At 41.9% G+C, this 20,872-nt stretch overlaps 1 protein-coding gene across 3 annotated transcripts in view; it reads right to left on the bottom strand.

Moving 5' to 3' along the window:
* The window catches only part of PLPPR1 (phospholipid phosphatase related 1), a 135,136-nt gene that overhangs the window by 6,863 nt on the left and 107,401 nt on the right, over positions 1 to 20,872 (bottom strand). For all 3 annotated transcript variants that reach the window (XM_074813210.1, XM_074813212.1, XM_074813211.1), the window contains exons 4-5: positions 14,847 to 14,979; positions 5,090 to 5,340 (exon numbers count right to left, since the gene is read on the bottom strand). In XM_074813210.1, the coding sequence (XP_074669311.1) occupies positions 5,090 to 5,340; positions 14,847 to 14,979 (384 nt within the window). The remainder of the gene's footprint in view (positions 1 to 5,089; positions 5,341 to 14,846; positions 14,980 to 20,872) is intronic.

Genomic DNA, 20,872 nt, shown 5'->3' with positions numbered 1-20,872 from the left:
TTGTAAAAACAGTAAAACCACCAAAGCTGAAAATATTTCCATTCTTGACCCTTCTTTAGTTGTCACAAATGGTAATATGGTTCAGTTACTCTTCTGAACAAAAGACTATAGAAGATCCTTATTGTTTTAATCACACTTGCAGTAACACCACAACTGGGATCTCTGATTGTGCTGTCTGCAGATCACAAACATCACCTTTCCCTAGGATGATTTCACTTCTGGGGAAGGGCACTGCTGAGCGCTTTGCCATGGGTGGCACTGAATTCAGAGCGGGACACTGCAGGACTGTGGAGACCCAGGAGAATTTTTCTTTGCTGCTGCTGCTGCAGCAGTGAAGGACACTGTGCTGGTTCACACCACCAGTCTCTGGCCAAGACTACAATGGCTTGGCTGGGGTGAAGCTACCTCAGGATTTTCCTGTGCATGTGCTGAAGGAAGTCTGGAGAGGCCTGGCCTGGTGCTTCCAATTGCAATTACCAGCACAGCTTGCTTCACATTCGATCTATTTGGCAACCATGGGCAATTATTTTACTGTGTTTTAATGCTTGTCCCTTTCTTCATGAGCCAGGTATACAGAGGTCACTATGGTCTAGCACATAGTTTTGCAATCAAGAAGCACAAATTATAGCCATTCTCAAGGTCATTCTGTTCACTGCCTTTCAATTATTCCTTTATTCTGCTGCATTGTGTGTATTTTTTACTCTAACTTTCTCCCTGTCCATATTTCTTTTCCCTTCTTCCTGAGTGGGCCACAGAACGTCCCCTCCACCCCCCAAGTTGGCTTCCCCTCGCTGGCTGGTGTTAAAAACATTAGCCCTAAACCCATTACAATATGTAACTCTAGAAGAAGGATGCAGCAAACACCTCTTGGAAGGGAAAGGGACAGGCCAGAGAAGCTGACAAGGGGAAGGCAAATTTGACTGCCTCCAAACCTGTAGCTAGGCAAAGTTATACTTTCACCTGCCAAGAAACTGCAGTACTAGACTAACAGCTGAATGTGCCAGAGCTCTGCCTGGGGAAGTGAAATCTTCTGCCCTTAACTGATGTGCTGCTGAGCACATCATTTAAAGGTGAATTCGATTTATGAACTGGAACGTTATGGTGTGTAATAGCACTGGGAATGGGGCTAAGCTACTCAACAGGTTCCTGCTTGCGTTGTTTTTCAAACTTAACACCTGACTGCAGCACATGCCTTGAAAAGACAGCTAGCAACTGAGCACTAGGCGGCAATCTCGCCCCAGTCTTTGCTGGGAGGTTGAGCTGCACCTGACTCACCAAAACAGGTTAAGGTTCTTCTTTGGAAACAACAGGAAAAAATGTCATTGCCACTGTGTGAATAATTACCACCCACCCTTTCACCCTATGCATTTCTTTTAGCAGAAGCCAATTCATGTGAGAAATGGGGAGCTGGACTGCTTTTCTGTTCCCCACCAAAGCACTGCTGCGGTTTACAGCATCCAAAGGAAAAGCACCACCTTTAAGAATGCAGTCCAGCTGCAAACCCTAGCCACAGAGAACAACACACACATGCTTGTTTTTTTACAGGTATGAGATGAAGCTGGATCTTTGGCTTAGCAGCATGGGAGAGTTCTCCTTATTACAGATGGGAAGTATCAAATGTATTTGAAGTTTCATGCATCTTGGCAGGAAAACGTGAACTTGTAGTAAAGAGAACATTTCAGCAACGAGGGTGATTAACCACGTGAACAAATTGCCAGGGGGAAATCTGTTAAACCCTCATGAGGAGGGTTGAAAACAAGACAAACTCTTTTCCTAGGAGGTATGTTCCAGTTCATCCATAAATCACACACTGAGCTAAGAAATTAACTGGGAGAGCTTCTCCATTCTGGTCAAACTTCCCCGTCACTGCAGTCTGATCTTTATGGTCCTGGTCCCTAAAGCCAAGATATTTTTTAAGATTCTCACAATGTGTTTACCCTTTCACTTAGAGCATGTTTTCAAAGCTTTGTGTAAGAGCCCAAAATCTAAGTGAAAGTCACTTCCTACACACAGCAGGTGTTTTTGAATATTTCCCACAATGCTATATACAGGGTACATATATTTACAAAACTCGAAATGTCAAAACAGTTATTTGATGGGTGGGAGAGGGACGAAAGAAGTGAATATAAAAAGATGTGAAGAAAATAGAACAAATCAGATTAAAAAATAAACTACATAAGCTTTAACTATATAAATTATCTATTCAGCTTCTTTACTGTGCTCTTATCAGTACACTCAAGCAGTGTATTTAGCAATGTGCAATGTGTGATAGTAGCATTCATCCTGTGTGTAATTCCTCTCCCATCTTTTTCAGACAGACAAAAGCATAGACAGCCAAGGAGGCTTTTCTGTTTGCAAGTTTAAAATAGACATACATATATATATGCAACTATATGCATATATTTAGAATGTATGCTATATGTATGATGAGAAAGGCAAAGTGGAAGAAGTCTGTCTTGTCCTTTCAGCAGAAAGTGCGGAGATTTGTGATAGTTTATTTTCCTTGGAAAGTTCACCATTTCATACCAATACTGGAAAATTCTGTGTCCTACAAGCTTTAGAGACAACCTTTTCCTTTACCATAAATTTATATAGTAAGAGAGATGCAGAGCCTTTGACAATGATGTGTATTGTAGAACACAATGCAGTCTCCTAGACGCTCAGTGCAGGTGCTTTAAGTGCCAAGGACTTGAATTTAATTGATGAGTCTGGTAGGTGTTACTGCAGAAATGGAAGAAATTATTGGTGGGATCACAGTGACCTGAGTTGCAGAAGGGATTTGCTGTAGTGTTCTCTGCAATTCGGAATTTCCCAAATGTTGACACTTTCATGTCCAAGTATATTGTGTCACTCTAACTGAGTCAAGAAGCAACGCACCCAGGTGTAAACGACAGATGCCAGGTCATGATCTGGTCTGATGAGGTAGAGTCTTCTAACCAGAAAGAGGTGACAGAAAACATTACTTGTGGATGCTGCTAGGCACGAGATTAGCTGAAGAATCCTAAAAACACTACTACTCAATGTAAGTGATTAGTCGTATCTTTCAACTGTGGAGACCCTGTTGTGACTGTAAAACAATTCTTTCTTTCACTCCAGAGGCAAACAGGAGGATCAGCAAGGATATCTACCTTGTCTCTAAAATAAGAGGTCCTCCAGTTGTGCTGGTGAAATACTTCAATTTTCCATGTTCAGACTGAACACTATGATCTGTTAGATGTCCTTGTCATTGACTCTCCCATGACCTTTCTCAGAAGAGCATGAAGTAACAGTTGTTTAAAGATGATGTATCTGGGATAACCATATGCAACATATGACTTTATCATCTGTTTTTTGATTTTTGCCAGGAACGTTAATGAATTAAGGAGTATTTCTAGCCTATCATTTTCCCTTGGGAAAGGTACTTAGAAGCATGTGTTTCTAACTGTACGGCAGCATGTGCTATGTACAGTGGCTGCCATCTCTTCCTGCAATACTTCTGGGAGACTAATAAAACTTAATTAGATGCCATTCTAACTTTTGTGCAAGTATGGAAGCCAGGTCTGCCGGCTGTTTTCTCTTTCCCCTACTTCAGGCATTCAAGATTCATCTCTGCTTGCAGAGATCATAAAAGTGATGCTTTGGGTTCTCCTCAGCTTCTTTGGCAGGTGACAAGAAAAAGTCTATTTCATTAAGTATAAAACCCAGATTATTAAAAAAAACCCAAAACACAAAGCCAAACCAATCACAGTGTGAGTACTGTCACTAGCAGACTAATGAACGAATCAGTGCAGAGACATCTGCAGAGGATACTCAAGGTTCAGTGATGGGAGGAGGTTCCCAGATCTCAACAGACATTTATACAATGACAGTGTCTCTGATGATTCCATTCTCCTGCCTTATGTTCAACCGGTTTCATTTTTCTTGCTCCATGGCTCAAATCTTCAGCTTTATGCAAAATAAAGCTATTACTAACCAAATACCCTGTGTTTTATGTTCAGCAGCCCACCTTATCATGCATATTAGAATCAGCAAGACACTTCTCAAAACATTGTGCACAGCCCAACTATTAAGCAAAGCTAGATCTGAACACTGCATTTCTCAGGTAATGCTCATGTTATTCCCAGCTGACAGGCAGAGAAAAGACAAGTGAAAGTGACAACACCTTTAGTGCTAAAGGGTGTCTTCAAGCAGACAACTGGGCTAAATTTGGACTGAAATGCCTTAAGGGCAGAATTTTATGACCTTGTGGCTCAGAAGTAATTCCATGTCCTGGTTCCACATGGTATCTTCCTATGTGGGGAGAAGTGCAAGCCCATCACAGGTACTCTTGGAAGACTAGGGCTCAGAAACACTGAACTACTGAGGACTTAAGCTGAGGAAGGAAAAGTATTATTCCCCTTCAATTGTAGAAATCAGTCCGTTTGTAGATGACTTGCCTTCCTAGGAAACAACGAAAGTTGGGCACAGAAAGTCCATGAAAGGATGTAACTAGCTTAGGGCAGAACCAGGATCAAGACAGACAATTTCCTTCCTGACAGATAGCAGTGTCACTTTGTCAAGATGTCAGCTGAGGTTCATTTCTCTGTGATAACAGCAAAATTCTGGCACTGACTTCTATTACAACCTTCTTTGCACAGGGAATTCAGGTCCTAAACATGGGGAGCAAAATCCAGCCTAGTTCAGCCTCCCATTGGAATGGCGTAATTTACATTTTAAATGTTCAACAACCCATGGCATGTGAACAAAAGAAACAGCAGTGATCCAGGTGCCATTTAAGCATTAACTTCATTTTAATGCTTATGAGACAAGGGGCAGGGAGAAGAAGAGGCTGAATACATACTCAAAGGCCTCTGAGAAAACCAGCAGCAAAGACAAGATTAGGACCTCGTGCCTCCACATCATAAAGTGCTTTAAAAGCAATAAGCATTTGATTTGCTTATACTAGGATTGGTAAAACAGAGAGAGAAAGGGATTTTCTCCTACAGACGAAGAAATCCCTCCCCAGAACCATCCTCTTTTTCTTCAAAAACCCATTGTAAGAAAAACAGCCCCATCTAGATGCACGTACAGAAACCTCTCATACAAGTTAGTGATCATCACTGGCACTCACCGTGGCATATAAAGCTGAGTAGATGCTCAAAGCAGCATGTTTGGATGGAAAGGATCTCCTTGCCTTTTCAATCACCTCCACATCCCCAGTGCAGATGTTGCCATTGTTTATGAACTGGTGGTGGGTGCGACAGTCGTTTCCTGTGTAGTTGGGTTTACATACAGTCAGGAAGTAGGGAGCCAAGTTCCCAGTCACAACCTGGCCAGCGTTTACAAATATGTCAGTGGCAAAAAGTCCAAATGCAAACACTCCTGTGATGAAAGGTTAAAAATAATGATTATTCAAACAGGTTTAAAAAAAATCTTGGTACCTGAAAGGAAGAGACATAATAACAGGTAAGGGACCAAACCCTGCAGTCATTACCTGGAAAAAGTCCCTGCTGACTCCAGCAGAGTCCTGCATCAAAGATATAACACAGAAGACTGCATGCTTAACTCTGACAGGTGCTTAACTCAGTAACTCCAGGAGGACTTAGAAACAGGCTGAAAACAATAGCCCAAGTAGTTTTGTGATTCAAGCTCTGAACAGAACTGTGAGCTATAGATTTCACTGAAAACTGCACCTATACTATGCCTGTAAAGTTTTCACTACGACAAAGGCTCACAGCTTGCATGTCACTCACATGAGTTGCTAAAAATGTTTATGTATTTTTTACCACATCTGGGTCAGAAAATGGTAATATAACTGCTCTGAACCTGAAAGAGCAGTGTAGTGCTGAGACACAACACTACACTTAAGTATCTAGTGTCAAGTACCTTTTGGATTTTGACTATTCACCACCTGATGTTGAAAAATTAAGATCCTGAGCTAGTAATATTTGGTAGGTCCTTTGGGAAACATCCTGATGCTTTGGTCTGGAAGACATTTCCACACAACTGCAGTTCAGCTCATGTCCCTGGGAGCACGTACCCACAAATGCTGTAGCAGCAAGCATTCACTTGAATGCAGGAACATTTTCAGGGTTGTGGAGCATATGTTGCTCAATACTGCAGTTGTCATATCCTCCACTGAGTCCCCATGAGTGTTACCAATACCCGCTACAGCTGTTATGATCATATATGAGGATTTTTTACTTGCATGTACTGCCTACATATCAAAGGAACATCAGGTTTGCAGAAATGCCAAATGCAAATGTTCCAAAAGACTAAATCAGCTCCCCTTTCCCCTTCCCATCACTAAGGTGGATTAAAGTGTCAAAAAAATTTAGAACAAATGAATATTTACTTTTGGTGCAGGAATGTTGAAGAGCATATATTTTTGCTTTCTCCCTCCTGTAGCTCTGTAAGCAGAAGTCATTTAAATTATAAATTAGCTTAGATTGCTATGTATTTAAATATGACCAAGAGCTGGAGCTCCAGGGAAAACACCTTAGGAGTGGGGTGATAAAATCTTAAGAGCTGGCACCACCATGGTTATAACAACTTCATTGCTTATCTGACCCGAGTTTAAAAAAAACAAGAAAAAAAGACTGCTATAGTCTGAGAAACAAAAAATACCTGGGAGTCAGCAATATAATGCAGCAGAAGATGCTTCACATCAAATTATCAAGAATCAAGGATCGTTCTGCAGGTATTGTCACCCACCATGCAGCTAATAGAAAGCAGAAGGGCTACAGCTGACAGAGTTAGGTCCTTCTAAACATTCTGGGCCTATCTGCACACTTGTACACACAGTAACACAAAATAAAACCCATAACTAAAATTGGATTCATTGTATGAGCATCAACGGCGGCTTGCCAGTGCCACTCGCTCAGAGAGACGGTGTGCTGTGACTGATACAGCTGTGCTGTCACACAAATTCCTCACTGGGTACTGATGGGAAGAGTCCTCTCCTTGGGTGGCAGCCTAGAGTGGCTGCAGGAGCGCAGAGCAGTTTGTCCTTACCACACTTCCCCAAGGTTAGGAAGGAGTGTTACCACAGTGGAGATGATTTCGGGGACTGAGTTTATTACTATTCTTTACATGAGTTTATTATCATTCATTATTAATGAACTGATGTGTGATCATGGATTTATAAAGCCAGTGGTGGTCAAAGAAGGAGGTTGCCTTCCTGTGGTTCTAGACTGCAGGACTGGCTCCTGTCTCTTTACTGGTATGACAGTCTTCCTCCCATTTATCCTGCTAAGTGTCTGTGTTTAAAAGGGAAATGAAGAGAGCACTGACACCACTCTCTTATTTCCTTTATCCCTCTGGTAATATCTTAAATCCATGGTTTTCCACTGGCAGTAGGAACTCCTCATCTACATTAGCCACTGCAAAAGTAAGTTCAAAGGAAAAAGGCAGCCTGGTGAAACAGCAAGTTATGCCAAGTTACGTTTTATATATGGCTCTTTGGCCAAATTCTTAAATTTTCTTGGCACAGCTTGAATTAAACAGCATCTTTTTGATGCACTGTGCAAATCACAGAGAATGCAGTGAGGATTATTACCCAGCCTTTATAATACTTAGAGGAAACCTAAGAGCCAGGCAGTCTGGCCCTTGGTCTTGATCGCTTAAGTACATGCCAAGAACTGAGGTGTTTCAGAAAAAGCTCCACATCTGATGATTTCTTTTGGTCCAGATGGGTGAGCAAGAGTCTTAAGTGAGTACCTGCAAAAAGTAGTACTTGACCTCCTTGGAATATTGCCTTATAAGTCATTACAGTCATTACTCAAAAGGATGAGAAAAAATCCTTTTCCTTCAGGAAAAATGAACACTACTTCCTGACCCTGCAAGGCACATCATGGAGAGCTCTTGAGAGTTGCTATTCCCAAATTTTAGACAGGCAAATAGGGTTTTTCTCCCTCCCTGACTCTGTAACTAGAGTTGCTGGGAAGAGATGGCGTTTTAAGAATAGTAGCCTAAATGGGCTTTCCACAAAACAAGCAGAAAGTTATAGTTACTTCACCTAGATTTTGTAAGGAAAGGGAATCAAACTCCAGATGCTCTTTTGGTGATGTAAAGGATAAGTACTCTTCTCATACTATCTCCGTGGGATCTTTTGGATTTGGTTGCTAAACTTGAGCCTTTTTCCCCTCTTGCTTTTTCTTCATGTATACAGAATGAAGCACTTTTTTGCACTTTGATAGTGGAGCAAAGAATTAAGCAAAACCAAAAACCTGAAACTCTCTTGGTATGTTTTCCTTGATTTTTCTTATCTTGCCAACCATGCTCTCTGCTTATTCTCTCCTTGTTTTCCTCAAGCCCTCAGCAGCTGTCTCTTTCTAAGATTCTCCCCTCCTGAGTTTAGTGGGGATCTTGAATGTTGGGCTTTGTCTTAAATCCCTCCCTGGTTCTTTGTCCACAGGAAGCAGAACCAAAATTTCTTCTTGCTTCCTGGCCCAGGAATTAATTCTGCACATTGGTAGACATTTGTTTTTGTGGCAAAGGGCTGCCTCTCAACTTGCTCCAGTGTACATCAAGTTCTTTATTGCAGACTAGATTGGTGAAACCTGCTATATTCCCTATATTTAGAAAATCAATTCCTTTATCAGTGAAAAAAAGCTGGCTTAGCTTGGAAACATCAGACTTTGATATATGTTGCAATTTGTTCCATCTACCTCTTATCTTTTATAGCTGCTTCTATAGACATTTATTCTGAAGATTTTCAGGTCAAACAAGTGGTGCACGATTGCTTTGGAGCAGTTTTTCTGTCTAAAATATTGGTGCTGCACTGCTATTCTTTAGTCACATCATCTCTCCTCCCTCGTCTCCCCACCCCTCCCAGCAGTTTTATTACAAATTTCTGGTGCCAAAATTTACCACTTAGGTGCTGAACCTTTGAGAAACCAGAGTGGTTGTTTCTTGGGCCTCTGCCCCTTCTCCCTGTCTCCCAACTTTAGTACTCACAGACTTTTTGTTCACCATATTTTCCACATATCCTTATTCCTTATTCCCCACATTCAGCATGTATTTTTATTCACCACGTCTTGTAGTAATTTCCTGTTCGGTAGTTTGTTAACATCTTGCCATCTTGCATTTGCTTTCATGTTCTACTTTATCATTTGTATTGAAAATAGAAGTTATAAATTATTTTAGCATTATTTTGTGAATGGTTTCAGTCAAGGATTTAGTCTGTTTATATACAGCTGCTACCATATCCCCAGGATCCCTGGATTCAGACCTCCCTGACTCAGTTTGGCAGGGTGACTAGAGTGTGTATTGTGTTGCATTTCATTATATTAGGTTTCTAATCAACATGATTAATTTGTATACCTGCAAAGCCCTGATAACATGCAAGTAGCCTCTCTCCAGTTCAGATATTTAGAAATGCAATGTGGTTCATGAATTCGTTACCAGTGGCTTCTACTTTGGACCTGCATAATTTGTAGTTAACAAATGGCACAGATCAGCTTCTGCTGACAGCTTAATTTAAAGCATGGTGACACCTCACAGTGGGCAGCTAAATAATGAAATTAGGGCTTTATTTCAGCAAATTAAGGCTTTAGTTCAGCAAATAAAGGTTTACAAGATTTATACACATACTGAGTTTATTGTAATCGGATAGATACAGAGCTCTGATGTTGATTCCCTAGGCAGCTGCAGGACATAATCTGCCTGACCTTATCCTTCTGTCTGCCTTGGATCTGAAGTTCACTGTGAAACTATGCATGTTCTGTTATTAACTGGCTGCCTTTAAGCAGGGCTAAAGCTGTGTTTGGGTGTGTTGCCTCTAATCTAAACTGCTGCAGCAGCTTAAACTACTGTAGGACTCCTTTGTTATAGCTGAAGAACCTCCACAATGAGAAACAGGTCACTGTGTTGGGGACAAATCAAACCTTACTGTTCCCTTTTATGCCAGGCTCTCAGCTGGCTGTTGTCTAGATGAAAACTGATAGTTGTGAAGCAGCAAGGACAAAACAAATCCTGTGTCTGTGGGGAGGAGTCCTGAGGCTTCAGAGTACTTTTGCACTGGGAACTGAATTTCTTCTTGCATGCTCAGACCGCATGTCTTCCTTCTTATGTCTTGAGGGAACACTGTCTAGGCAGGACACTCACAGGTGAAGCAGGCAGACTCAAGAGGCAGTAGATGCCTAGAGCAGTGAACCTCGTGGGGTCTTCACTAGGAGATCAAAGCCAACCCTGGGATCAGATTATGAGTGCTGGGAAGAAGCTTGCTGTTGAGCCCGTTCCTGATGTCATGGCAACAGACAATAAATTTCCCTGCAACTCCCATCTCTCTAGTTCTAAAATGGATTAATGATACAGATCTCCTTTAACAGCACCCTTCAAGATATAATGATGAAGGGTGGTTTAGCAAAGTCTGAGTCACAGAACTATAAATGTATGGCTTTATTTGATACACAGGACCATTAGAGCAAAACCTTCAGAGATGGGCTGAGGATCAGCATTTCCATAGAGCCATGACTCCTTCCAGGGGCTCCCTCCACTGAAACTCTAATCTTTAAAAAACATAGCAGGTGGAAAAGGGATTGGGAGAGTGTGAGTGTTCATGTATAATATGAACGTTTTCCAAACAAATTAGATTGAGTATGACAAAATCACATAATTGACTGGGCACTGGGAGAGAGAGGAGTGCCTAAATAAATGCACTGGGTAGAAGACATGATGATATGTTACCAAAGAGCACAGCTATGATGTCTCATGAGCCCTTCAAGGCATTGTTTCTTTTGTCACTTAAGGGTTTCATGGTTTTTCTCTAATGAAGCCTTCTACCACCTCATTCCCACTTCCACCCATGGGTTTCTCACTTCTCTCTTCCCTATGTCTTTTCAGCTGCTCTTCTACAACTCCCAAGGGTTTTTTTTAAATTTTTTTTCTGTTTTTTTTGTTGTTGTTTTGTTCCAAATCGGTGGCATGTTAAATGTCTGTAATAGAGTTTCTATGGAGTTAACAAGCAGTCACTGATACTAGACAGATTCAGGGTGGAAGAAAAGAGAGCTTGAGCATGAGTTGCAGGGAGAAGACAGGGTTCTACTGAGGTTACAGTGAGCGAGGAGAGCTGGATTCTTCTTCAGGGCAGATGTCTATGTTACCAAAAGCAACAGACAGAGCTGGAGGTGGCAACACTGATGAACAGCCAAACAAGGAGCTCAGCAGGAGAAAGACTGTTAGAGTAGCATGTGAGTGGCAGCCCAGAAATTATGGGTTTGTTCTTGAAGGACTTTTTGGCAGCAATTTAGGGGGAGGTGTAAGTGGAGAAATTAAAACTGAAGCATTCGAAGTTGAAGCTGCTGAAGATGTAGATTCTTCTGCCAAGGCAAGTGTTAGTTCAGGTGAGATGGAGCTGGAAGGACTTAAGGTTCATGTTGTCTGTCTTCAGTATTTTTGAACAGGACTTGCTTTGTTTGTTCTTTTCTTGGTTTGCACATTTAGTTTGCCTAAGGTCTTTCTCACTGGAGGTAAAGATATGTTCAAATCCGATCCTCAGTTCCTCCTTCTTGGACTCTGGGGAAGCTAAACAGACTAGCAGCAAGTATAGTGTACTCTCTATCTCTGGCCTAAATTAGTCTCTCTCCCAGTTAATTCTGCTTACTGCTTTGCCTTCTAGCCTCTTCTTTCTCGCTGCTCCTGACACACAAAACAGAGCTGAGAGCCAGGACAGTAACAAAAAGCCAGGAAGCCTTTCCAGAAATAGCTTCTGCTCCTTCTTTAAGGCTTTTTTGTGCTGCCAGACTATGTGACACATGTGGATGAGAGGAAGGAGTGGCTTTATGTAAGTGAAATTAACTTCTGTCCATCCTTTCTGCTAGTAACCAACTGTAGAGGCTGTAGGTCTTCTTCCCATGTGGCTTGCACTGTTTACATCTTTTCTCAGCATATGCTAAGTTTTGGACTCAAGTTCACTCCCAGGCTCTTTAGGCTGGAGTAAGCACAGTAAGATAAAGCTCTTTCTTAGGCAGGATGACATCATCTCCCATTATACCTCAGCATCAAAGTCTGGAAGAGATACATGTTCTTCCATTCTCTCTGTGGCATCACGGACTTCAGCTGTATGACCCTGAAGAGCAAGGGCTAGTTGCCCTTTCCGTGAAGCCTTTCACCAGCAATTTGTCTGCCTCTAAAAACCTGGCAGTCACATCACTGCATTCTCATGTTCTGGTCAGTTAGCTTAGCTGTGGTAGGTCATTGAACAAATCCATTGAACAGATGGATTCCTGAGGTACAAAAACCAACAGGGGACTCTCCACCACTACCCGGGCTCACTGGTGTTACAGCCTTTAAATCAATTACAGCCAACCCTATCTCAAAGTCTCCAGAGACTAGATGATATGTAATCAGTTTGCAGCCATTAAATTCTTGCTAGCTGAATTCATTGCTGCACATAGCTATGATTTTCATAAGGCATAGTTTGGCAGAACTGCAAAGAGGGGAATTACAGTGATCAATATACATCACAGTCAGAGCATGATAAAGTTTTCAACCATGACTTGTTTTGCAGAGTACTGCAGCCCTCAGCAGTTGAGTCTGGGCCAGCACTTCCAGTGACACCAAATAATGAGAAAGTGTATGTTGAAACAGCAGCAAACTTCTTTACAACAAGCCAGACTGCTTCCTGGGATATCTTGGAAGACAACCTACTTAATCAACTTATGGCCCTAAAGTTTAGCAAGAGGAGACACATGCAAGGAAATCCATGTATGAGCAACCTTAGTCTCTCCAGAGTCAAGCATCCAGGTAGCCTCTTTTTGAAGGAAGCTGCTGTATGGAACTAACTTCCCTGATCATCCAGCATGGGTTACAGCTGCTCAGTCCATGTCATGCTTTCAAAATACAGGTGGAATGTCAGTGAAAAACATGCAGTTATTTTCAGTTCCTTTCATAAATTATTTCAGTCACTTTCCAACAAACTCCATTTCTCTCATTTTACTGTTGAGGAAGGAGGTTTCAGAAGAAAAACAAGCAAACAATCAGTGTAGTTTAAGATGAGACAAACACTTTAAGCCATTTCTAATAATGGTAACTTCATTTTTCTCAGGAAATAAAATATAGCTGCAAAGCCAAGATTGATTTCTCTATCAGGGCTCATATCCTACTGCTCTCTGAGAGTCCACTCCACCATTGCTACCCTCTTCTCTTCCACCAGAGGAGAAACAATAGGATAAATGTTTAAGAATTAGGCTAACTATAAGAAAACACACAGAGCAAGTGCTTAGCCTTCATGGTCTAAGCTCTTTTAGTGCTGACCCCGCAGGCAAGAGTATTTGATTAGGACTTTGCAACATGCTGAATGTGCTGAAACAGTCAAACAGCCCTGAGTGGCCCAGTGGACTCCAATATGGTGCTTCTCTCTTAATGGCAGTTTACTATCCATCAATATATCCTAGAGGTTATGTGAAGTTTAAGGGTATTTTGCTTTTAACTGCATTCCCATGTCTTTTGTTTGCATAAGCAGCACACAGGCCAGGCCTGAGGAATGAACCACAGGTGGTTTGTCTCCACCCCCAGTGTGGCAGAAGGTAAAAAAGCATTTCATTTCTTAACTTCCATGCATAAAGCAGGAGGCACAGAGAGAGCAGAGGGAGAAAGAAAACCAGGGCTCTTCCTTCTTTCCAGCACGTAATTGCTGCTGATGAAAACCTTAACACAGGGTAAGACTTTCAACTCCATACTCTGAGCAAGTATCCCTGCCTGGAGCTAGGGCTGTGCTCCATGGATTCAATACAACCCTTGCCACAGTCACAGCATATATTTTTCTTCCAGATAAAGCTCAGAAATTCAGCAGTGACAGGGAAGAAGCGATCCAAATATTTTCAGCTTTTTTCCTCATTGTTTCTTTTAACTCAGACTGTGAATTCAGACCCAGCTCTCTGTAAGATGCAGTGTGTAACTTTACCTCTAAGAGTATACAGGGAGGGAGGTGCTCTGTGGCAAATCCCTTCTTGGGCAGTGGCCCATGCCAGCAGCAACACAAACCATCTCATTCCATGCATGAACTTGGGACTTCTCATGAACGAGTAAGAAGGAGGGAAGCTAGAGCCCCTTGCACATGCAGTTCAGAGCTGCCTTCTTCTTACTGTGCTGCTGCAAGGAAGGAGTAAGTGAGCAACCAGCCCTTCTTATCTCTAAACACAGGGGTGCAGTTTGGGTAACCTTAAATGATTGTGAATTGGAAAGCCTTCAGACGACAACCAGATTCTGTGTCAGTGCCGAAGCCGCAATGTTGTTCCTCCTTCTGTTCCAAAATAACCATGGGACAGTCCCCTCAGTAAAGTCTTGTGGGCATTTTTTCCACTAATCAACTGTGAAGAGGCATAGTGGTTTGCAAGCACCATATAAAGCAACCTCCAAATGGTTTTATAACAGAACTTCTTCATTCATTTCTCAGCGATGAACGAAAGCTCTAACAAAAACCAAATACAATTAAAATAAGAATGTTATTTTGAAGAGGGCTCTGGGTGTTTTTACACTGTGCTTAGCTGAACATCATGTGGCAGAGCTATGGATGTTAACTTTAGAGCTGAAAAGAAAAATGCCGAAGAGATGGCCTGGTGAGCACCAATTTGTAAGTAAAATGGGAAGCTCATACAGACTAGCAATGATGGAATTATTCATATAAGGATTTGATTGGCATAACCTTTCTTCAAGGGTCCAGAAGTATTAAGCTCAGCAGAATAGGATATAAACCAGCTCTAGACAGTATGATATGGCACATTTTGAACATTACCTTGCAAATCCTGAGGGGGACTATCCTTTTAAGGTGGAAGACGCCTGCAAAGATTTCACAGCTTAATTTATTTTGTGGTGTAGATTATTAGGATGTTTTGTTCACTTTTGGTGCAAACAGGGACTAAGCTTGCAGTGCTCAGGGTGCTTACCTATAAAACGTATTATTCTTCGAAGCAGTGGATTCAGGTAACAGCACTCTCCAGTCAAAATAGTTTTCTCTTGAACAATTAGGGTTTCTCGGGTTGACTTTATGAAATACATAGATATCTCACCAATAAAAATCTGCCAGGGAAGGGAAAGAAACAGAAGGTTAAAAATGACATGAGCAAACATTAAAACATGGATGACTGGTTCCAGCCCACAGAAACTACTACACAATGTCTTCAGGACATTGCACTTCCACAGTGAGGATACACTTACTCACTTGCGATGAACTGACATAGACCCAGCTCTCAGCCAAGACAAGGATCTGTCATTCTTGCACTCAGTGGCAAGATACTGCAAATATTAGGCCTTCTTATACTAACTCCTAGGATACAGGGGGCAAAGACAGCTTTAATAAATACTATAGCTCACAGAAGCTCCCATTTTTACTGAAATTGGCATGGAATTAGGCATGTCCTGCTATTAGCTTTTAAAATTTACTGACAGCGTAGACTTCACGGATGGAAGGCTTCAAGACATCCGGGGAAGAGGAAAATAACTGCAGACTTCCACCACCACATTTTACCAGCAAGCCTCAGCAATATTGGATGCTTCCTGCAGCCTCCATACCTTCTCAAACTTATATTTGCCTGAGTCTGCCAGATAGGTTACAGAGCTCCTGCCAACTTTGAAAAGAATTTTAGATGAAGGATATCCCTTTTGGGAAGGTCAGTGAAAATTCTGGACAAATACATCATATTTGTACTAATGAAGTAAAAAGTGCCAGGGTATGGGTTCAGCATGGCCAGTCACTCATACTGTGACATTGCTAGCATGGTCCCTGACATAGACTGGCCTGGTGACAACAGTGTCTCAGAAAGTGCCCAGGACAAGTCCCATGATGAAAGCTGCAGGCAGCCACTGCTATTTACGCAGAAGGAGTTTAGCCATTTGGCCACAGATTGCACATGCCAACTAGTCTGAGGGACAAAGGATGACTTCTAGCCTGTTTTATTTACTGTCCTGTTTTATTTATTAAAACATCAAAAATGAAGTCTCCAGGGATCCATCGATCTTGTAGCTGTGTTTATGTATTATGTACTTTTTTGTGATCAGAACATTCATGATTTCTATAAAAATGATAACTGCTTCCCATAGGAGTAGGATCAGTATTTCCTAAGCACTCAGAATAATTTAAGTCTGTGGCACAGAGGTCTGTCTGCCCTAGCTAAAGCTGGACAGAATTTAATCAAGGGCTTTAGAGGTAGCAACAGTCCACTCACAGCAGGCACTTCTGAAAATCCCACCTATCACGTTTTGTCAGCAGGCTTTAGAAGGGGAAACTGGGAGCTTTTTAGAAAGACAGAGTTTATAATGAAAGTCTTCAGGAAAAAAAGCCAGCCTGAAGTGGAAGAAATGAGCTTTTAAAAAGGGAGCACTCAAGGGAATTAAAAGACACACAAGAGGAATCCACAGTGCTAGGGAATGGTCAGAGAAATGCATAACATAATTGTGTGCGCACACACACATACACACAGACACCCACAGTTAGTATAAACATCAAGGAACTAGTCTTAGTTCACTTTGACTGCCGGAATGGTATGTTGCTTCAAGGGCAACAATTTATCCTTATTAAGCCAAATGAGCATCCTTATTGATTACTGACATTCAAGCCAAGTATGCTCAACCTCTTTATAATTCTAACCGCTGATGGTGAGAGATGTGGAGTTGTAAAATGTATGTCGATAATGGCATCTGGGGGTGGGAGCCAATGCATGGGAGCTGCACTGAAATATTGCCTTTATCCCGTTTCACTCCATCTGCTCTTAACAGAATTGGCAAGCAGTTCAATAAGCTCAGCTCACTAACTATGGGGCTGGGAATTAAGAAAAAGACCATCTGCACTAAAGCAGTTTAAAAGTGACACTGTTTCAAACCATTTATTATTTGAATTATGATAACGTTCAGAAGTTTGAATTAATGCTTTGGCTCTCTGTCTGCCTGGGACTGTATGTACACATTGAGAGACAATTCACATCCTGAGGAAATTCTACTCTGTGAAGACATGGGTTAGTGGACTTTAAAAACCCCAAACTTTTCAAATAAGAGAGACTTAGGTACAAAACATATTAATAGTCCTCCTTTAACAACACATCCATTATTAAAGTTCCTTTGCATCAGGAGTTAACTGAATGTTTTCCCACTTCAATTCCTGTATTTATTTTATTTAGTTGTCTGGCATACTCCTAGCAACTCCCATGTGGATAGATTAGTTCACTCAGATTTAGGAGTAAATTTTGCCAGGCTGTAAATCTGTTCAATTCCATTCCACTGATTTAAGCAGAGTTATCTCAGATTTCCTATAGCATACCAAAATGTGATTTTTTAAGTACCTTTGATTTAATACAGTTTAGGTGTACAGTAATGATGCTGCATTTGTGAGGTGATACAAAATGATTCAACACAACCAGACTATTCTTGTGGTGCCATCTCTGCCACTGAATTTAGTTTTTTGTTTTGAATTTGAGGATTTTGTTTCCTTGTACGTTTAATGTGGGCTCTAGAAAATGAGCCTTGCTGTTCTCTAAAAATTCAGTGTGGGCCTGGGCACCTAGTTCTGATAGCTAATCTAGCTGTGCAAAATGGAATGTGGTCTGAATAGCTTGTCAAAGAACTGATTTTTTTTTTTTCCAGGCATTTCTGAAGTCAAGTAACTCCACTGATTCTCATGATTTACAACCTGATGATTCTGCATGAGCAGGGTCTGCATCCAGCCAAGTTGTCCAGCTGGCCTCCCAAAATCAATCACTGACACTGTTAATTACCTTAGCTTCTGCCAGAACAGAATCAGCACCCCAGGAATTGGTACAATTCAGTTCTAAATCTGAAATCTAAATATAGATACACAGATACAGGTGGAAAAAGAAAACAGCAAGCAAACTACTTATTGTATATCCATTTGGGAAAACAATACAAGGTTAATGAACTGCTGTATCATACTGGCTTAATTAGACAGTAGAAACGGAAAGACAATTGCACTGGAGGTTGGGGACTGAAAGCAGGTCTGAGGTGATGTAGGCAATAAGGAAGCAAAGGTAGTGCCACTGGATGTGATTTTGCTCTTGGTTTCCTGAATGCAATAGCAGCTCAACTACACTGAGGTTATGTTGCTTGGACACCTTTGCTTACATTCCTTTTCATATTACTATTAGGTAAAAATACTATGATTATGCCCCTAAGCTCCAGTATGAATTAGAAATACCTACGTAGCAGTCATTTTTCCCCTGCTGATCTCAGCCTCTCCATTGAGAAAACTTTTTTGCCCTGCCTTCCCATTACTGGCAGTGTCACCAAATTCTTGCTCCTCAACATGCAGCTCTCAAAAACCTCTGCTGCACACACTTTACTTATTTGCTGACTCCTCCTGAGCAAAGAGGTGGATAAAATGATCTGTCCCATTTTCCTCTTTAACAGCCTTTTTGTCCATGATAGATGTGGAAATGATAGTCCTTCAACTTGTGAACTGACATTTTCAGACAGTGAAATACCACATCTTCCTCTTTCAAGGTCTCAGTACAACATGAGCAGCCAATATTTTCTGCACTCCTGTACAGATTACCAGCAGTCTGTTAATTTAATTATCAATTTAACCAACAAAACAATGTAACTATTGCTTTTAAAGGGACATGGAATCTTTTTATTATTTTTTTTCCTATACACCTTCTGATGAACTCACAGTCTTCTTGCCAATGATTCTTTGCACAACTGCATTCTAAAAATAGACTGGGGTAAACATCAAGAAAAGCTATTTTTTGTAAGGATATACTAAGATAAACTATCCAGGAATGAATCTGGGTTTCAACCAAGAGGAGGCTACAGAAGAGTGGCATCCTGGAGCAGCAGTCCTGGAGGAACTGTGGAGTGGGGTGAGGGTGGGGGGCAGCCTTGAAGAGCTATATTCCATTTAGAAAAGTAATGAATGACAGTGCTGACAGCCAAGGATGGGTTCAGATTTAAGAATTTTGTTCCTTTTACTAGTTGCTCTCATTCAGGACATTAGCCTTGTACATCAATTCAAATCTTCTAGCAAAGTTGAGGACTGCACCCCTGCTCCACTCCCCTGCCACACTTTGGCTTACCTCTCCTCCAGAAGTCAAAATCTTCCTCCTTACTCATGTTTCTCCAAACTCCTGTGCATGTGGAGTGACACAACCTGGTTCCTATGCATAAACTGGCTCACCACCAGTCACACTGCCCCAGTCTCTCCTCCTTTTTTCCCCACCTCCCTTTGAAACATCACTACAGATTCACTGCAACTTAGCCAAACTACTTGCACCTCTTCTCCAGTGGGATCTGGCCTGACTGCCTCCATGCAGTCCCGCATCGCTGCTGGTGGAAGCTGCATCTCAAACAGCCCTCTGTCCTCTGATTCACTCACACACTTAGGGGCGACAAATGGGAAAACACTATTCTTCTATTTTTTCACACTTTGAGCAAACACTGGGTTTGTGTGAAAGCTGCCGCAGTTTTCATTTCAGGCTGCAATTCCACACATGAAGAAGGAGGAGTGTCATCCAGGGTGCACAGAAGAGATGCAGGAAGCACAGTTGTGCCCACAGCCCGAGACTGCCTGAAGTCTCCCTGTGAAACAACGTCCTTCTGCTGCTTCCCATGAAAACGTACAACTCATGGCACTTCCAATCACAGCAAGACGATTGGAGATCCCATAATGGGAAGAATTATGTGAAGTACAGACAGGATCTGTCTGTCTTTTCCATGCATTAAGTTTACATTATTCTGATTTCTGGTAGTTTTTAAATCTTTCAACTTGATTACTCTAACAGCATCCTTGTGACACAGTCAATCCTTGTTAACGCCACTTTCTGCATAGAAACCACATCCAGAGGCACACTGTTACACATAAAAATCTCTGGCAGCAAACAAAACGGAACTTGAGTCTTGGGACATCACCACTCTCAGTTCTGGGGAGGTTTCAGCAAGCTGTATGTCATTTCCCAAATCCTCTATAAGGATATGCATGGCTACATTTTTTATGTCACAAACAGAAAGAACCAATCAAGTCTGCACCATTCAAACAGTCGCCAAGGGGAGGAGCAGATACACACAAGACACTGGCTGTGAGACAAGCTATGTGCAGAGCGCTCAAAACCAGAGAATATAAGCAGATGAGGGTTATGGGGCTCTCAACCCCAATCAGCCAGTTTCAAAATGACTCCACAAAACTCTCCCTGGGAAAAGCAGGCCTGTTCACCAAAAGGTACTTTTGCAAAGTGCTCCAGGAGGTGTTTCATCTGCACTGGCCTGCCCTGGGCCAAAAGCCATTCTGCCCTTTTGCATCACGATGTATCTGAGGACTGCATAAGCACAGCTGCCTGTTGGTAGAGAGACACTCTTCAGGCTCTACATGGGCACTCATGGCTCCATTCATCTGTCATTAGTTAAATAGCAGAAAATTTTCCCTGCCACTACAGAATGCAGAGGCACAGAATCACACAGTAATTTAGCTGGGAAGGGGCCCCACAGGCCTCAAGTCCAACCCCAACTCAAAGCAGGGCCAGCACAAACCACAGCCTTGAGCAGTTGTGTTACGAATGTCTTCAGGAACAGAGATCCCACAGCCTCTAGGGGGGCACTGTTTCAGCGTCTGACTACTGTCGTAGTTAAAAGATTTTTCTTAATATTTAATCAGCTTCTTTTCTTGCAGCTTGTGTCCATTGCAGGGTTGCCTCTTGTGGTTTGAACAGTCTGTCTTCACCTCGTCTACAGTCCCCACTAAGAACATGGCTCATATTGACTTTCACTTAGTATTGTTAGTTCCTTAATTCCTGAGCTCTCCCTTGCAGTTTGCCTTAGGCCCTGAGGGTTATTGATCTGACATCCTACCTGCTACCTACAGAGTCAAATATTGACACTGCACAGCTGAGACTCCATAGTCAAACCTGGGCGGCAAACACTAAACAAGATTCATATTGAGAAAAGACACCTTAGGAAGCAAGTGGTCACTGAGATC

Source organism: Strix aluco, chromosome Z (genome assembly GCF_031877795.1).
Source record: "Strix aluco isolate bStrAlu1 chromosome Z, bStrAlu1.hap1, whole genome shotgun sequence".
In the NCBI taxonomy this organism is placed as follows: Eukaryota; Metazoa; Chordata; class Aves; order Strigiformes; family Strigidae; genus Strix; species Strix aluco.
Note: the sequence above shows the minus strand (reverse complement) of the source record. Positions and strands in the feature narration are given on the sequence as shown.